The sequence below is a fragment of the Cavia porcellus genome, unplaced genomic scaffold (genome assembly GCF_034190915.1).
Source record: "Cavia porcellus strain 051 isolate PalLab524CR breed Dunkin Hartley unplaced genomic scaffold, mCavPor4.1 scaffold_21, whole genome shotgun sequence".
Classification (NCBI taxonomy): domain Eukaryota; kingdom Metazoa; phylum Chordata; class Mammalia; order Rodentia; family Caviidae; genus Cavia; species Cavia porcellus.
Window position 1 is genome coordinate 33333243 of NW_026947504.1, and position 17870 is coordinate 33351112.

The 17870-nt window shown below is 35.2% G+C and overlaps 1 protein-coding gene and 1 long non-coding RNA gene across 4 annotated transcripts in view; one reads left to right on the top strand and one right to left on the bottom strand.

Annotated features, from left to right (window-relative positions):
• Cdk8 (cyclin dependent kinase 8) overlaps positions 1-17870 on the top strand; it is a 130463-nt gene that overhangs the window by 73017 nt on the left and 39576 nt on the right. For all 3 annotated transcript variants that reach the window (XM_063232541.1, XM_063232539.1, XM_063232540.1), the window contains exons 3-4: positions 5812-5922; positions 14881-15021. In XM_063232541.1, the coding sequence (XP_063088611.1) occupies positions 5812-5922; positions 14881-15021 (252 nt within the window). The remainder of the gene's footprint in view (positions 1-5811; positions 5923-14880; positions 15022-17870) is intronic.
• On the bottom strand, positions 1194-4121 carry LOC134471958 (uncharacterized). Its single transcript, XR_010041728.1, has 2 exons — positions 3881-4121; positions 1194-1469 (listed from the first exon to the last, which is right to left on the bottom strand). It is a non-coding gene; the product is annotated as an uncharacterized LOC134471958 (long non-coding RNA).

Here is a 17870-nt window from a genome sequence, read left to right on the forward strand (position 1 = left end):
TGTGAAAACATTGAGCTGTATAGCTGCAGTACATGTCTTTTCCCTTTGTATGCGTGTTTTTCACGAAATGCTTTTAAAAAGCAAAACTCCATTTTATTTTGGAACACACATCCTTATTATTTACATGGTGTAATAAAATGTGTAGTGAATGTTTAAATTTTAAGAATTATTTCAATGAAAATCCATTGCCATTTAACTCTCCACATACTCCCCCTCACTTCAAACATTTATCCTGTTGTTTTGGACACTTTCTGAAGCTGTTCTGGAAATCCTCTTTCCGGAGTGCCTTTAGTTGAGCTGTTGGAGCTACTTCAGGGTCTTGAATCAGTTCAGAATGTTCACTTTTCATAGTCATTTTTAATGTAGAGAAGAGCCAGAATTTGCATGGTGCCAGATCTGGTGAATAAACTGGGTAAAGACACACTATGTTTTTAGGAAAGAGGACTTCCAGGATGATGGGCTAGCTAAGAGAATTAAAGAAGTTTTTGAGAGAAATTAATTGGCAATGTGTCTTTTATACTTTGGTTACCCCTTGCAGATGTTGATAATTTTAAGTACAGTCAAACAAAAAAAGAAATAGGAAAGTCCACTTTCAGTGTATTTGATCATGGTTCTTGAATATAAAATGAGCAGAAATTTTTAATCTCAAGAATGTTTACAAGTTTTTCTTTTCCACTTCTGCTTTTACCTGTGCACTTCAATTTTTATCACTTTGCAATAGTGCACCTTAGTTTTTATCAATTTGAAATAGTTTTGTTGAACAAAATATTCTATGGTTTTAAAAAAATTTTCCTGAAGCTGAGCATGGTAGCATATATCTATAAACTCAGCTACCTCGTACAGGGCTAAGAGGCTGATCTTTAAGTTCAAGGCTAGTCCTGGCAATTTAGTGAGACCCTATCTCAAAGTTAGAAAGGGCTAAGTTGTAACTAGGTGGTAGAAAACTTACTTAGAATGCCCAAGAGCCTGAAGTCAGTCCCCAGTATCATAAAAACAAAAGTGGAGTAATTTTAGAATACTTCATTGTATACTTTTACAATGATTTCAGTTCAGCTACCACCTTACTAAAGATATACATTTATAATTTATTTTTGTTGTATTGTAAAATTTTAATATTGGAAAACTGGTTTTGAGCATATTAGAAGTTTTCTTACCTACTTTCTACTTACCACTGTAACGGGCACACATTAACAGATAGTTAATAATTTTTTATTTATTTGTACTTTAAAAGTTTGTTAGGTGTGGTATTATACATAATGACTGGGTATTATACACAAGACTGGCTTATAATGGCTCCAGCAGAGTCAGATGAGCATCTCTGCATCCTGGAGATCAAAGGATCCAGCTGAAAGAGCTCACTGCAGTGTCCCATGTGAGTCCATATTAGGAGGCTGATGGGTCTCGGTTTGAAGCTGAAGAATTTGTGCCAGGAGATGAGGTCCAAGGTGAAGGTGAAGACTGGAGTTCCTCTGTAGAAACAGAAATAGATCCATCCATCTTCATTTCCCCTTTATACCATGCGGGCGATGAGCCACACTAGTGTGTGGAATTGTGAGCCAATTTAGTTGAGCTTCTCTTATGCAGGCTGACGCAGTCAGCCAGCCATCAAACTATTCTAATGGCTCTGTTTGACCCAGTCATGTTCTTAACAGCCGTGTCTCCAAACACCATTATATTCTAAGCTACTTGGCATTAGAGCTTCAGTATATGAAATTGTAAGAAAACATAATTTAATTCATAACACTATTACTTAATACTGTAGTAATAATTATTAATAATGTCGTTGTCCTTCAGGACTTATTGTTTGGATAATCAGATGGATTAAAGAAATATTTCGAAAAAGTAGTTTTGTTTTATGAAAGCATTAATTTTAGTCTCTAAATGAAAAACAAGAGGTATGTAACATTCTTCTGTTTGGTTGTACATTTTATAATACTTGTGTCTCTGAATTATAGGAAACTGTTACTCTTAGGGAGGTATTAATATTAGACCATATTAGTTATAAGTAATAGTTTTATTTTAAAAGTTAATTTTAAAAGCTTTTAAACCTTGAATCCTATTTCCTAAGAATGTGACTTTGAGGAAATTATTTAGCCCTCCCCCTACCTACTGTGTCGTCCTTTGTAAAATAGGGATAATACAAATATTTCAGGAGATTAATTCCTGGTTCAAGTAGTAATGTATAATACTATATGCTAGTAACATACTTGCACTTAGAGTTTAACATAATGTTTGTTGATTTCTTTTTTAAATACAGAGCAAATGTCATATAAAAGGTGAAGCTGTCAAGAGATGTCTAAGAATAATTACATATGTAGATTTCTAATAATGGTGGTATCTTTGCCAAAGCTTTGGAAATTTGTTTCTTTTAATTTATACCTTGCCAGTCTACATAAAGGATATGAAATAGCTTTCTAGCTTAGATGTATGTTCCAGTTTTGAGGTAGCAGAAAAAACACTGAACCAGAATTAAAACTGTCTTAGCATCACCTCTTACAGCCAGCTGAACTGTCCTGCATATCAGATTGTTTACCTGGTTTATTACTTGGTTCGTAGGCAATTTTAGGTATTGCTTTAGTGTTCTTGAAAATTATATTGTACTAAAATCAGAAATATATAATCTCAAAGCTAGGTATGGTGGTGCAGGCTTATAATCCCAACACTGGGGAGCAGAGGCAGGAGGATTGCTGCAACTTTGAGCTAGCCCAGCCTACATAGTGAGATCCTGTGTCAAAAAAAACGAACATAAATGTGGGTGAGTGTGTGTGTGTGTGTGTGGTCAACGTTATGTTGCTCCTGAGTAAAATAATTATTACTCTATTAATATGTGATTTGGTCCACTTACTGTTTTCATTAGTGAAGTTCACTTCAGCGCCTCAAATGTTAACGTTATGATATGCTGATTCTTGTTTTGGTAGCAGTGTTCTTAAAAAGATACTCAAGGTGTAAGTTCTAAGACTTTGACTTTCTCACATGGCTGTTCTGTCCTGAGTACATTTGGAAGTCACTGTACATCTGTTGTAACTGATAAGAGCATAGAGTCAGACTTTGTGGAAAGCCTTTCCTTGTTATAGTTGCTATTTTTGTTTCTGCTTGGCAGGATGCATTTTAACTGGGATTATTAGGGCGACTTGGTTATAAAATAGGAAGATAAAACATTTGAAATAAAAAAAGCATACTTTTGCGAGATGTGAAAGGTTGAATGCATGAACACGATCTACTTGGATGCTTTTATCTATATAAACTATTATTTTATGAAAAATAAAAATTTAATCAATTTTACAATATAATTTAAATGGCTGAAGTTAACTACTATATAATAGTTACAAACAGTGCTCATTTAATTTTGTTTTAGAGAGAGTAAAACAAAGCAAAATAGAGCAAAGCCAGTCAAAACGAGAGGGTGTGACACACGATTTCAAGACAACATAATAGGAAAGCAACAGTAGTTACCATAATGCCTCATAATGTCTTCAAAATAGTTGCCCATACCTTAGGACAGACATAGTAAAAATCAAACAAAATAGAAGCAATAAAAACAAAACAATGAATGCAATACAGGACTTCAAAAAGAGATAATAGTAAATCCAAAATGGGTACCGCAATGTTTCTTGTTATCTTTGAAAAAGCTGTCCATGCCATCAGGTGCAACAAAATCAAACTATAAAATAATAATGCTCAACCATATATAACGAGAATGCCACAGGATTGCAAAACAAGATAATAGGGAATTAACAGTAGCCACCACCTTCAGAAGGAGAGCCCCCATATATGCTACATTTGGGTATTGTTATTCTCTGAGTAGATGATCAGACTACCAGTTTTAGGTCTGCAAAGTCAGTGAAACACTGAACATTACAGGCATTAAGTTGTATTTTACCTGATTAGCTATCATCACAGCCTGTGCTTCTCTGGATCAGCTGGTCTCAAGGAGGGAGGGGGAATGATGCCTCTTCTTGTCTCCCTGCCTACACGCCAGAAAGAGCTGTTGTCTGGCCCTCCCTCAGCCAGTCTGCGCATGGCGCCCACTCACAGGACTTCCTGTTTTCCTTCTTCACAGTTTGTGCATAGCGCTGACTCATAGGAGAGGGCTGGCATCTAGCTCTTCCCCAGTCAGCCCACACATGGTGCCGACTCACAAGAGGTCTTGGCTTCTCCTTGATGTCTTGTTCTCCTCCTCTGTGAATGGCGCCAACTTGCAGGAGAGGGGTGAGATCTGGCTCTCCCCTGGTCATCCCACACATGGTGCCAACTCGTGGGAGGTTTTGGCTTCTTGTTCTCCTCCCCTGCAGTCTGCATATGGCACGGACTCACAGGAGAGACTGGCGTCTGCTCTGCCCCAGTCACCCCCAACATGATGCCAATTTAGGAGCTCCATTAGTGCCATTAAATGTGTGATTTTATAAGTGTGTGATTTCTTGATATTTTAAATACTGCAAGCTACAGATTTAAATTTTGTTGTTTTGTGATGTCAAATCAGACAATTTAGGATTGAGGAAAATATAAATGATGTAAAAAGAGATTAATATCTAGATGATATAAAGAACTACAGTATATCAAAAAAAATCTTGATTAAAAAATGAGCAAAGATATTGAAGACATTTCTCCCTAAGGAGATGTACAATGACCAATAAGCTCATAAAAAGAAACTAAATAGTATTAGTAAATAGGGAAATGTAAATCAAAAACACAATGAGATCACTTTATACCCATTAGAACGGCTAATTTGTTTTTGTTGTTGGTTTTTAGGAAAATTAAGTGTTGACAAGGATGTGGATAAATTGAAATTACTATGCATTGCAGTTGAGGATGTTATGCAGAGTTGGAAAATCAGTTTACTGGTCTCTTAAAAAGTTAAATACAGAATAATCTATAATCCAAAAGTTTCTTTTATAGACATATATCAAAAGAAGTGAAAGCAGAGCCTCAGATTTTTGTGTGCTAATATTCATAAAAGCATTATTCACCAAAAGATTTGAAATCATCTAAGTATTCACCAACTGATGACTGAATTTTTAAAAATGTGCCTGTAGACTATCCTTGACTTAGAATTTTCTATTTTTACAATCTTGCAAAATCCATATGTATTAATAAACACTATATTTTGAATTTAGTTTCATTTGTTTTCCTGGCCCAACTTCATGTAGTATGTTGGAGTATGCTGCCAGGTGATCAACATAAAGTGTATTGTGTAGTTGAACTACAGTGCTTTGCAGGCTAGGTGAGTTCCTTAATGCACTTTGAACTTATGGTGGCTTTATCAGAATGTAAGCCCATTGTATGTTGAGATACATATATATTTTTTTATATTTATGAAAAAGTGTAAGTCTTATACATGCTACAACATGGATTAATGTTGAAGACACTGTGCTAAATGATATAAGCCAAAGACAAAATTACAGGTGTTGTGGGATTCCAGTTATATGAGGTATATAAAACAGGCAGAATCTTAGAAACAGAAGGGCCTGAAGAACAGGATGTTGTTTAATGGGTACAGCGTTTCTGTTTTGGTAATAAAAAGTTATAAAATGGTTAGTAGTTATAGCCACTGACTTGTTTAATGAAAAAGGGCTAAAGTGGTAATTTCATGTTTCATGTACAACAAGAAAAAAAATTAGAGCAAAATAACTACCAAACAACAATAAAATACACAATTTTTCCATCTTTTCCCCACAGATTTTTCTTTGTTACTGAAACCTCTGTATAGACACCTCAGATTTATGTGGGTGCTCATTAAATTTTAAGATTGAGTTACAAATATTTTTAACATTTTTATTACAAAAATCTTTAATGGATTCTCTTGTTTTGCAGTTACTTCGAGAGCTTAAGCATCCAAATGTTATCTCTCTTCAAAAGGTGTTTCTGTCTCATGCTGACCGGAAAGTATGGCTTCTGTTTGACTATGCTGAACATGACCTCTGGGTAAGGTGAATGGCTGACTGACATGAGCCGAACGTTTCCCTGAGGGGTTTTTAAGAGTGACTTCAAACAATTAGGAGCTCATGCTAGTATGGAATTTATGTTTTTAAAATAAAGTTAACTCATAAAATTGTAGTTCATGTGTTACTGAGGGGTATTTTGCTGTGTAGGAAAGATTGATCATCTAGATTTTGGAGTATTTGCTTGTGTATAGTGTCTCATTATGTGTATATGCACCAATCCCAAATCTGAAGGGTACTAAGACCCAAGTCTAATGTGAAATTCACTTATGTTTGATATGCCCCTTGCATATATGGTCTGAAGGTTATTTTATCCAATATTTTTAACAATTTTGTCCATAAAATAGAAATTTAAAGGTGTAGAACTTTCCAGTTTTGACATGTCAGCATTCAAAACATTTTAGATTTTGTAGCATTTTGGATTTCAGATTTTTGGTTTAGGGATTCTCAGCCAGTATTCTTTTTTTCAGGGAAGGGGAGCATTGAGACAGGGTCTCAGTGTATAATTGAGGCTGTCCTTAAACTTACTGTGTACTCCAGACTGGCCTCAAACTTGAAGCCATTTCCCTGCATCAACCTTCTGAGTGATGGAATTACATGCATGTGCCACGATACCTGGCTTCAACATTACTTTTTGGTCTTGTGTTTTTTTTTTTTTTTTTTTAACCTTTGTAACAGATACTGAGAGCTGTAGAATCTAAAGAATGTAGACAAATATTAGTAGTTATAGATTTTTGATAAGCATAAAAATACATAAAAATGATATTTTCTTTTGTTAGCAGTATGGAAAAATTTAAGACTAGAGGTGTTACATTTTGTAGAAGGGTACATATGTTACGCAACTGAAATCTAATGATTGTACCTGTTTTTTGTCATGTTGTTAGGCAAATCTTTAATGGCCCTGGTGGTACAGCTCCCTCCATCTATAAAATGTGTTACTGTTTTGGGTTCTAGGATTTTTCTGGGGCGCATTTTTGTTTTGTAAAGCTCTATAAACTAAATGTAGTACAGTGTACAAGTGCAGGAAACTGTTTTAATCATTTATTTGGTATCTTTGGTATAATCTATCTTCATCAGCAGTAATTCATTATGTTTACTTGAGTTGATCTACATTTGCGTAGAAAGAATTCTTTGCCCATGAGAGCTCTGCCACAAAATGAGATTAGTATGAAAATAGGGTCCAGTATTGGTTTAGTTTTTGTTTTTGTTTGTTTGACCTATGATAAAAATATTTTTAGATACTTAGACCCAGTTAAATATTTGAAGGTTTTTCAAATCAAATGATTCTAGTTTATTGGTTTAGCTAAAATGATGAAAAAATAGTGCTGTATTGATAAAAATTATTAAAAATTTCTTTTTTGACACGAGGTCTCATCCATCAGGTTACCCAGGCAAGACTCTAATTGCCATTCTCTTCCCTTTCTCCTACCAGAGTGCTGGGATTACAATACCACTACCATACCTGACCATCTTGTTTAAGATAGTTGAAATACAAAACCTGCCTCAGTATTTTGCAGCTTACTAACTAGGTTGTTTTTAAATTGGTATTTGAAGAATTCTTAAGTAACTATAAAATATACTACTTTATTAAATACAGTAGTTCTGTTTTTAAAAATCTGAAATGTCATTTTGGAACTCAGACTTCTTACATGTATAATGAAAATCTATTAAGAGGATAGCAAAAAGTAATTTTGAAACATGCTATAAAACTTACATTCTGATCAATCTTGTATAAAGAAAATGTTACACAAGATTACAGTTTAAAAATCAAGTAAACAAAGAAGTATTACCTTGCATTAATGATAAATACGTATTCCTGTAAACGATATTTTTTCTATATGTGAAGTCTTTAAATATTTCATTGTTTTCATATTAATCTGTATTCCTAAATTAGTCTAAGCCATTCTTTCATTGGGATAAATGTTAGAGAAAACACATATGTTGATATTCTAGATCATAATGTCATTAATATTACAGAAATCTTTAAAAACAATTTTTAGCTTCATTCAGCTTATTTGTAAATGCAGATAAAGGAATCTTAACTAAAACTAGAACAGTAGTAAAACTGTTTAAAAAATAAATTCATCTCTAAAAGTAGAATGGTTTCACACTTTGCTGATTTCCAGGATTTGTCTCATTTACATAATTTAAACTTTAACAGACTTTGGAAATTGAGTTTTATGTGCTTTTAGGTTTCTAAGTAATTTTACTTTGTAGACTTAACAAGATTAAATTTGATTTGATTCAAACCATTTTTAGAAGTAATCTCAAGAATTGCTTTGAAAGTATGTGGAAATTTTAAAAATGTTTTCCCCTACTTGTTTGTATTATTAATCTTAGCTCATGTTTTGGCATATGTTTCCTTTCATCAAGACTCTTAGGTTAATGAACATGACATATCTTCACTCTATTCACTTCCCCTCCCTGTCCTTCTCACCCCTTGCCTTTATTCCTTTGGTCTGCTTCTGTATTACAGGACGTCCATCTCCTTGTCCCTTTCTATCCATCATTTATCATTCACTTTACTTGTACTTTTACTGATTCAAATGAGAAACATCATAAGGTATTTAAACTGGTTTGTTTCACTCAACATTGTGTTTTCCAGGTGTATCAGCTTCCGTGAAAATGTATCAGATTTGTCATTCTTTATAGCAGAGTAACATTTCACTATATATAGATAACCACATTTTCTTTATTATACACAGGCTGTTTCCAGGATTTACCCAAAGAATTGTACTGTGATAAATATTGGTATGCATGTATTGCTCTAGTATGATAATTTAAACTCTTTGGGGAAGATACCTAGGAGAGGCCTCCCTGGGTCAAATAGAATTTCTCATTTCAGTTTTTTGAGAAAACTTCATACTGATTGCCTTAATGGTTGTGTTAGTTTACATTCTCACCAGTAATGAAGAGTAAAGGGTTCCTTTTTCACCACAGCCTTGCTAGCATTTGTTTCTACTTGATGTCTTCATGATTGCCATTCTTTCTGGAATAAGATGGAGTCTTAGCATTATTTTAATTTACATTTCTCTAGTGGCCAGAAACATTGAGCATTTTTTCATATACTTGTTGACTATTAATTTCTTCCTGTGAAGTGTCTGTTCATTTCTCTTGCCCATTTCTTGACTGGATATTTAATTATATGTGGTTTAATGTTGTTGAGTTCTTTGCATATTGTAGATATTAGTCTTCTGTCTGAAGAGTAGCTGGAAAATTCGTTTCCCTGTTCTGTAGGTTGTCTCTTCATTCTACTGATTGATTCCTTTTCTATATAAATGCATTTTAGTCTGACATTAATCCCACTTGTTGATGCTTGCTGTTGTTTCTTATGCAATTGAGGTTCTGTTTAGAAAATCTTTTTCTACACTCATATCTTCATTTTACGCATTTTACCTTCCAGAACGTTTAATGTTTCTTTTTTTTTTTTTTTATTTAAGGAGAAAAGAAAAAAAAAGTTAAAGGGTACAAGTTATACAGATTTACAGAAGAAAAAAATGAACAGTAGGAAATCACTAGTTAATGGATTACATATTGCCATCTTAAAAATAATTGTTCAAGTCACAAAATTAAAGCTTGTAGAGTGGACATTACAACAATGATACTGCAAACAGTTCTGTTCAATGATCCAATAAAACTCTGTGATATCATTTTCTATCTTATACACTTAAATATACATGCAGTTATATAGTTTAGAGCACTTTCTTTTCCTCTCTTTTGTACAATGACTATTACACATTTTGGGTTTCATTGCTCCCACGGTTCTTATTAATTTTTTGGAAGAGAGTAAAACCAAATGTGACATAACAGAACAGAATCGGTCAAGTCAAAAGGGTGGACATAATAGATAATGTAAAAACATAATACAAGGTGATCAACAGTGGTTACCATAATGCCTCCCGCTATCTCTAATAGAATTGCCTATATCATTAGTTATATTACAATTGAACAAAACAGTAAAGAACAAAACCGACAAAACCAAAACATTGGAGACATTGTAGGTCTTCAAAAGTAGATAAAAGTCAACGAGAATGGGCGTTATAATGAATCTCATTATCTTCACAGCTGATACCTAAACTTTCGAACCTGATACTATCCAGCAAAACAGAATAGGGGAACATCAGTCAAAAACAAGATGGTGAGAGTAATACAGGGCTTCAAATCGAGATAATGGAAAGTCAAAGTGGGTTACTATAATATATCCTGCTATTTTTTCCCTTTAATTAAATGGATAAAAATAAAAAAGTAAATAATGGAGTGGAGATTGAGATAAAAGAGGGCATAACAGCGAAACAGCGCAGATCAAAACATAACCATTTAAGCAGAATAGTGTTTCACCACCAGATAATCCTGACATAAAAGTAGTTACCATATTGTCTCTTTCCTTGAAATCCTTGAGTACAACTTCATATACTGTAGCATTAAGTATATCAAAACACTGTAAAACCATTTAAGAGAATGACAGCATTACAGAGTATTTAGAATCGACTAACAGAAAATGAACAATGGTTTCTGTAAAATCTCCTTGTCTTTAAAAGGTATTTGCTTATACTATCGTACATAATAAAATCCAATAAGATACAACCTATTTAGACCATTGGAGACAGAAGAACAAAAGCTTGATGAGACTTCAAAACAAGATGATACTAAATCAGTATTACCTATTAAGATGTCATTTTCTCCAAAATAGCTGTTCCTATCATCCAATCTTCTCTGCCTCATTTCTGTTGAGCTCTTTTTCTGTCAATAGCTGTCAGTTTGTCTTCTTCATTTTGTTCTCTGCTCCATTCGTTGTGGCCTCCCCGCCACCATTTCTGGGTTCTTTGTATTTTTCTTTTTTTAGAATATCCTGCAATACTCTCTGTAGAGTTGAATTGGTGGTTGCAAATTCCCGCAGTTCCTCTTTATCCTGGAAGCACCTTGTTTTTCCATCAATTTCCAGGGACAGTTGTGCAGGATATCTCAATCTTGGTTGGAGATTATTATCTTTCAAAGCTTGAATTATTTCCCCCCCATGCTCTTCGTGATTTGATGGTTTGTGCAGAGAAATCTGCTGTAATTCTGATGGGTGTTCCCTTGTAAGTGGTCTGTTTCTTGTCTCTGACAGCTTTTAATATTCTGTTCTTGTATTGAATTTCTGGAATTTTTATTATTATATGCCTGGGTGTTGCTCTGTTTGGGGTGTAGGTAGCTGGGGTCCTGTATGCCTCATACATCTGAGTATCTTTACCTTTTGCTAAATTAGGAAAATTCTCCTGGATTATTTCTGGGAGTAGCTTTTGTAGTTCACTTGTTTGTGTCCCTACTTCTTCTTTTATGTTCTTAATCCTTAAGTTATGGATCCTCTTATCATCTTCTTGTCTTTGTATTATTGCTGTTTGTTTCTTTGTTATTTTTAAGAAGTTTTTCATTTCATTCTCCCATATTACAATTCTGTCCTCCAGTTCATATAGTCTGTCCTTAGTTTCTTTCAAGCTGTTATGCCAGTCTTGGATAGACTTCTTAGTTTCTTGGTAGTCCCTTTGAACCTGCTTCACGTACTCTATGCTTTCTGTTTTCTCCATCAAACAATTTTCCCCTCTTTTTCTGTTCTTCCATTCCACCATCTGTTTTTTCTTGGGTGGTGCTTAGCATTTCTCTAACTATTCTGCATACTTCTAGCTTCAGGTCGTTGATAACTTCATTCCTGAATTGATCTATGAGGCTCTCTATATGGCGCTTTATGTCTGTTGGTGCGGTGTCTGCTATTGCCTGTTTCTCAGCATTGGGGGCCGAGGAGCCTTTCTTATTGCTGCCTCTTCCCATATTCTCTGTTCCTTATATATGCAAGCTTATATAGGAGACCCAGCTTCTCTCCCTGTCAGCCACAGCCTGATCGAATTGCGCCAGGTAGGTGTTCCCGCCCACCGCAGCGCACCAGGGAGTTACAGACAAGGCAGCCTACGCGGGGCCCGCCCCTCCCGGCCACCGTCAGGCTCTGGGATCTGGGTTGGGCCAGCCTACTGGGTCCACCAGCAGCATCCCGCAGGCCAGGCACTTTTCACCAATCCCGCCCGAGAGGGGGATGTGTGGCTGGAGTCGCCACCACGCCCTGCTACCGCAGGACTGCCTGGGCCCAGAAAGTCCTCCGCTGGAGTCAAACTGTGGTAGAGTGTCAGATTCTCTCACTCACCTCACCACAAGTCAGTGCACGCCTCCCTGCCTGTCCTGTTTTTGACTCCGTTCGCAGACTCCGGTTCTCAGAGCTTCCGCACGTTTCTCTCCTTGCCGAGTCGCTGTAGAGGCAGCCACCACGCGGCGGGAAACCCAAATCGCGGCTTCCAATGGCGTGGGGTCCAGCCTCCACACCAAGGCTTTTCTGTTCCTGTTTTAGCACCAGGACTGCATTCCAAGTTGGTTTCTCTCAGCCCAGTTCGTTCCTGAGTCAGCAGAGCATATCTCCACCTGCTTATTTCTCCTTAGTCCGCTCCATTCCTGATTTCTGAACCAAGCCTTTCAGAGAGCCTCCGTAGTATCTGTTATCTGTCCGCCATGTTCTCCCGGAAGCATGTCAGTGTGTTTTATGTGTCAGTCTTGTAGCCTACTACGTGACTGGATTTTGTTGAGTTTTTAATGCAATTCTTGTAGAATTTCATTTGTTCTGCAAATAATAATTTGAGTTCTTCCCTGTGTGTATCCTTTTTGTTTCTTTCTCTTTCCTAATTGCTTTTGCTAATGTATCAAATAGTATATAATAGAAGAGGTAATAGTGGCCATTCTTGTCTTTTGAAAAGCATATTTTTAGTTTTTCACCATTTAATATTTGCTTGGTTTGTCATGTATAGTTTTTATTATATTTAGGTATGGACCTTGTATGCTTGTTTTCTTTGGTATTTATATCATGAAAGGATGTTGGATTTAAGGCAAAACTTCTTAAAGCTATTTTATCGACTTGTAATAAGCCATCTTCTAGCAGAAGGTAGTAAGGCTTGCATTCAGTCTGATTTCTGTTTTTTGTGATGTTTAGTTCCAGGTATGTGTATAAGTGGTGCAGGGCATAGTTGAACTGAAGATTTCTTGAAGTTCGAGAGTGCTACAGAATATCTAATTCTACATGAAATTATAGTAATTCTTCAGCAGACTGCAGTATAATAGGTCACATATTATGTGTACAGTTGATCATTGTCTTTATCATCATCTTATTGATTATACTCAGCAAAACCAATTATGTAATTTTTAATATTAATTTTCATAAGAAACAAATGACAATTCACTTTACTCAAACCCACAATTCTATCAGTCTTATGTTCCTGTTGTAATATAAATGTTGAGATGAATTGGCTTGGGTAAGGCAACAGAAGATAACAGGGTGCCTGGCTACAGTAACAGTTTTTCTTTTTGGGGGGGGGGGGATTGGTACCGGAGATCGAACTCCCGACTGCCTGCTTGCAAGGCAGGTGCTTATGCCGCTGAGCTAAATCCCCAGCTCCTACAGTAACAGTTGTTTTAGCAAAGTCACTTAGGTAGTGTTGGTATTTCATGGTATGGATGCCATATATTTGTTCCATGTCTTGGAATATAAAGAAAATGAAGGTGCAAAATTCTCCTAACCTCATTTTTTTGTAGTTTTAAAATATTGCTATAATAAAAAGTCATTTGTAATACTCTAATGACAAAACGTAGAATGAAGAAATGTTTTTGGGGTTCCTTAATTATTTTACCTCCTGTATATATTTGTTCCTTCATTTTTTCTCTGGCAGGATTTTAAATTTTTTTAAGTCCTCTCCTTGAACCTATATGTTCATTAATCTTAACAGACTTGTTAAATCTTTTTTGAGGATAGGTGACAAAACATTCTGCATCATTAAGTTGCTATAACTGTGTTGTTTGCCTGTTTAAAAACTATTTTATTTGCCTTCAAAAAGACTTGAGAAGAAACTTAAAATAGCATACTGCTGCTATTAAAGTATAATTTTTTTTTTTTTTTTTTTTGCCTTTTTCCTTTTTATCGGTACCGGGGATCAAACTCACGACTGCCTGCTTGCAAGGCAGGTGCTTATGCCACTGAGCTAAATCTCCAGCCCCCTATTAAAGTATAATTTAATCATAATATATATTTTCAATTGAGAGCTAAACGTAATCATTAATTATCGCATATCCATGTAGTATTGTATATAAGAAAGCTATAATGTTGAATATTTCACTTCTTTCTTTATTACTTTCCTTCAAGAATATACTTAAGATTCACTTAAACATGTTAGCTAAGGGCCTGTGTTCTGTGCTGACTGGTGCCAGGTATATGTACAATGGTGTGCATGGCACAAGTAAACTGAAGATTTTCTTGTACTTTGAGAGTGCTTAATAGAGAAACCTTTCAAGAGAGTTTCAAACATTAAAAAACCTTATTTATAGACTTACTTATTTTTAAAGCTGTACTTTGTTTTACAGGCTGTACTGTAACATCATACAGAAAAGGCTTTAATGGATGATCCCAAGCACGTTCATGTTTCTAACCACTTCTTACTGAGGTGTTTCCTGCATGCTTTCTTCATAGCCTGTGTCATAAATAGGCACATCTGTGCTATGTGAGCCAGACACAAGTACCTCTTAGAGTCAGGTTTTTTCCTTTTAATTTTATCCCTATAAAATAAAAAAGATTTTGTTTTTCAAAATTTCTGCTAGCTAAACATCACTCAGGTGTATTCCCAAAATAATTAATTTAAAAGTAAACGTTAAAAATAAAAGCACACTATTTCCTCATTACTTATTTTTATCATTTATTTCCTGAGACACTGTTATATACTGGTGTGTGGTTAGGAAATAGAATTTTAGCCTCGTTTATTAGGGAATTTTAATGTTTTTTATTATCAAACACTGTAAAATTATGTATTTAATATATTTGAGAATCTCCGAGTCTTTTTCTGTTAGGAAAATAATCAAATTATCTTTTTCTTTCTTTCAGCATATAATCAAGTTTCACAGAGCTTCTAAAGCAAATAAGAAACCAGTTCAGTTACCTCGGGGAATGGTGAAGTCACTATTATATCAGATCCTAGATGGGATTCACTACCTGCACGCTAACTGGGTGTTGCACAGGGATTTGGTAAGTTGATCTCTAGTTTGAACTAGAAAGATAACCTTACACTTGGATATTTTGTAGTTCTCTGTAGATGATAATGCTATTAGTAGGCCTACAAACCTTACTATCTCAAAACATGGCCTACCCATGTGTTTCTCAATGCTTCTTATATAATACTTCTCTGCCATGCACTGTCCGTGTGTATTATAAGGTATAAAAAAGACACATTTGTTTTCCTAAACTTTTTGTTTTAAGTTTATAAATAAAACATTTACTTGTTTTAAAGTGCTTAGTAGATGCCAGGTAAACTCACAAAATTATTATGTTGTGAATAATTTGAAAATAAAACTTTTGGAGCCTGCTGCATACTATGTTATGTATAAGAGAAAACTGTTCATTAATTTTGCCTACTTTGTAAATCCCACTATTGTAGTAACAGGCTGTTGGCCAATAACCTTTCTAATCATAGTTTTTTGAAATCTTGCCATGTTTAGATACATGCAATTTTTAAGGACTTAAAAACTAGAGATAGTGGTTTTTTTATTTTTCTTTTATGTGGCCAATTTGTCTATGTTTCTTTTTAGCCATCTAGCATATTGTTATTCATTAAATCTTCATAGATTTCAATTACTTAAGTGTGGATGGGCTCTTTTTTATTAAATAATTACATTGTGTGCTTTTGTAGTTCTTCTTTGTAAATGAAATAAATAGTTCATAATAGCACCTTCACTTCATACAATTAGAGACACAATGCCCAATGTGAGGACGATTTTTATCTCTAACCGTCAAGTGTACAAAGCAAAAACCCCATAGATTATGATGGAGCTGATCTGGGCTTTGTACAAGATGTTCTTTCCAAGCTGCTCTGTTTAATGTGTTCAGTCTTTGGCCATGCATAAGCTGCACCAGTGGCACAGTTGCTACTCCTTTCATCTAGCTTCAAGGAATTGTCTTCAGGTATATTTAATGGTAGTTATTTCATCTATAGTTTTCTTACCTATAAAGCATTTAGACTTGGGACCAGTAAAGCGGCAGAAATTTGAATGTTTTCTTATGAAAACTGTATCTTTAATAGAATTACAATATTTTACCTATAATTAATAGGTTCACAGAATGAACTAAGATAAATCTTCTGGCTTTTTAAAGCTGAAAATAAATTTCAGTCTTTAGAGGTAAATGCAAGTGAACACAAATATTTTTACTTTTGAGCTACCAACTTGATGATTTGTAAAAGAATAAAACTTTGGAACTAACCGATATTTTTCTCCAGTGTTAGTTATACTGAAATAATTCTCTTTTTTTGCTGATAATTTTCTTTCTTTCTTTCTTTTTCTTTTTTTGGTCTTTTTTGTTTTTATTGGTACCAGGGATTGAACTCACGACTGCCTGCTTGCAAGGCAGGCGCTTATGCCGCTGAGCTAAATCCCCAGCCCCTTGCTGGTAATTTTCATTTTAGAAACAATTATGTTTATTCGGTAAATACAGGCTGATTTTTAAAAACTAGTGCTTAAATTTCTGTGTTAATGTATCATAAATGTGAAACAGTATCAACTACAGTAGTTGAAAATCATAAAGTCTAATTTTTTTGGTCCCTTTGGTATTTTTTTTAAACTTACATAGCTTTCTTTTGTGTGGGGCCAGTGTAGAACACATCATTTCAGAAGACTTAGAAGTATGTTCAAAGATGCGGCCCTGGGGCATTAGTGCACCCTAAGTTTAGATAATGAAGCATCCATTGTCAACAGATGATTTAAAGGAAACTCCTAGAAGTTACTGCTCTTTGTTACCACCAGTTGTGAGCAATCTGGGTATTGTGAGTGGGATCAGAAATAAAATACTTTTCCTCAGTGAGGCAAAACATTCTCAGTCCCCCATTTCTGTTGATGTAGTATGCTATTTCAGTAGTCTGCTTATCAGAAAAAGATCTCAAATGATAATATAATGTTTGCTGCTGTAATTTCCCTACTTGAAGTGAGATTGCATGTATTTTGTATGCATGAACTTTCAGTGATGTTTCTGAGCATTTCAGCCTTCTGTGTTTCCGTGACCACTGAGCCATTATTTCCTTAGACTGATGGCCCCTTCCTCTAATCTAGTTACTGGTTTTGGTGCCCACTGCTAGAATCCTTCAGTTTCATAAAGGAAAGACTCATTTTTTAATATGTGAGCTACCTTCCTGCCAGCTGATAGCTAAATTTTGGAATTTTGTGTTATGTAACTTTTCAACTATAGCTCCATATGATAGTAATACATGCAATATATTGGCTCATAAAAATGTTCAGAAGCTGTGCAACTTTTTCTTCACGCTATCTTCTCAAATTTTCATTGTTATTATTTGCAGATGAAATATTTACCCTATCAAAATAAATAAAATTAATAGTTCAATATGTTTTCTATTGTTTTTCAGTCAGATTTAGAACAGATTATGATAATGCTGACCTTGTGAATTATACTAACTGGTTGAGTATCTTAATCACTTTATTGTTGCTGAGACACATCACCCAGTACCCACAAATTAAAGGAAGAGAATTTTGTTTTGGCTTACATTTTCAGTCCCTCGACTGGCTTCATGGTAGAGAGGCTGAGGGGAGGGAAGCCGCTTATTATGGGGCTCAGGGAGCAGAAACCAGAGGGAATAGCAGGGAGGGAGACACACCGTTCCCAGTCATGCCCCTAATGACCCAGCTCTTCCAACCAGATCCCACCTCTGAATAACCAGTAAGTTACATGATTCATTAGAGGAGGTGGCTCACACATTTATTGATCCTAGGTCCCACAGTGTACTCTGTGGAAGCTAGAGAACCCAGGGAAACTGGTGGCCTGGCTTGAGAATGGGGAAGCAATGATGTGACTCTAGTCCAGGGACCTAGAAT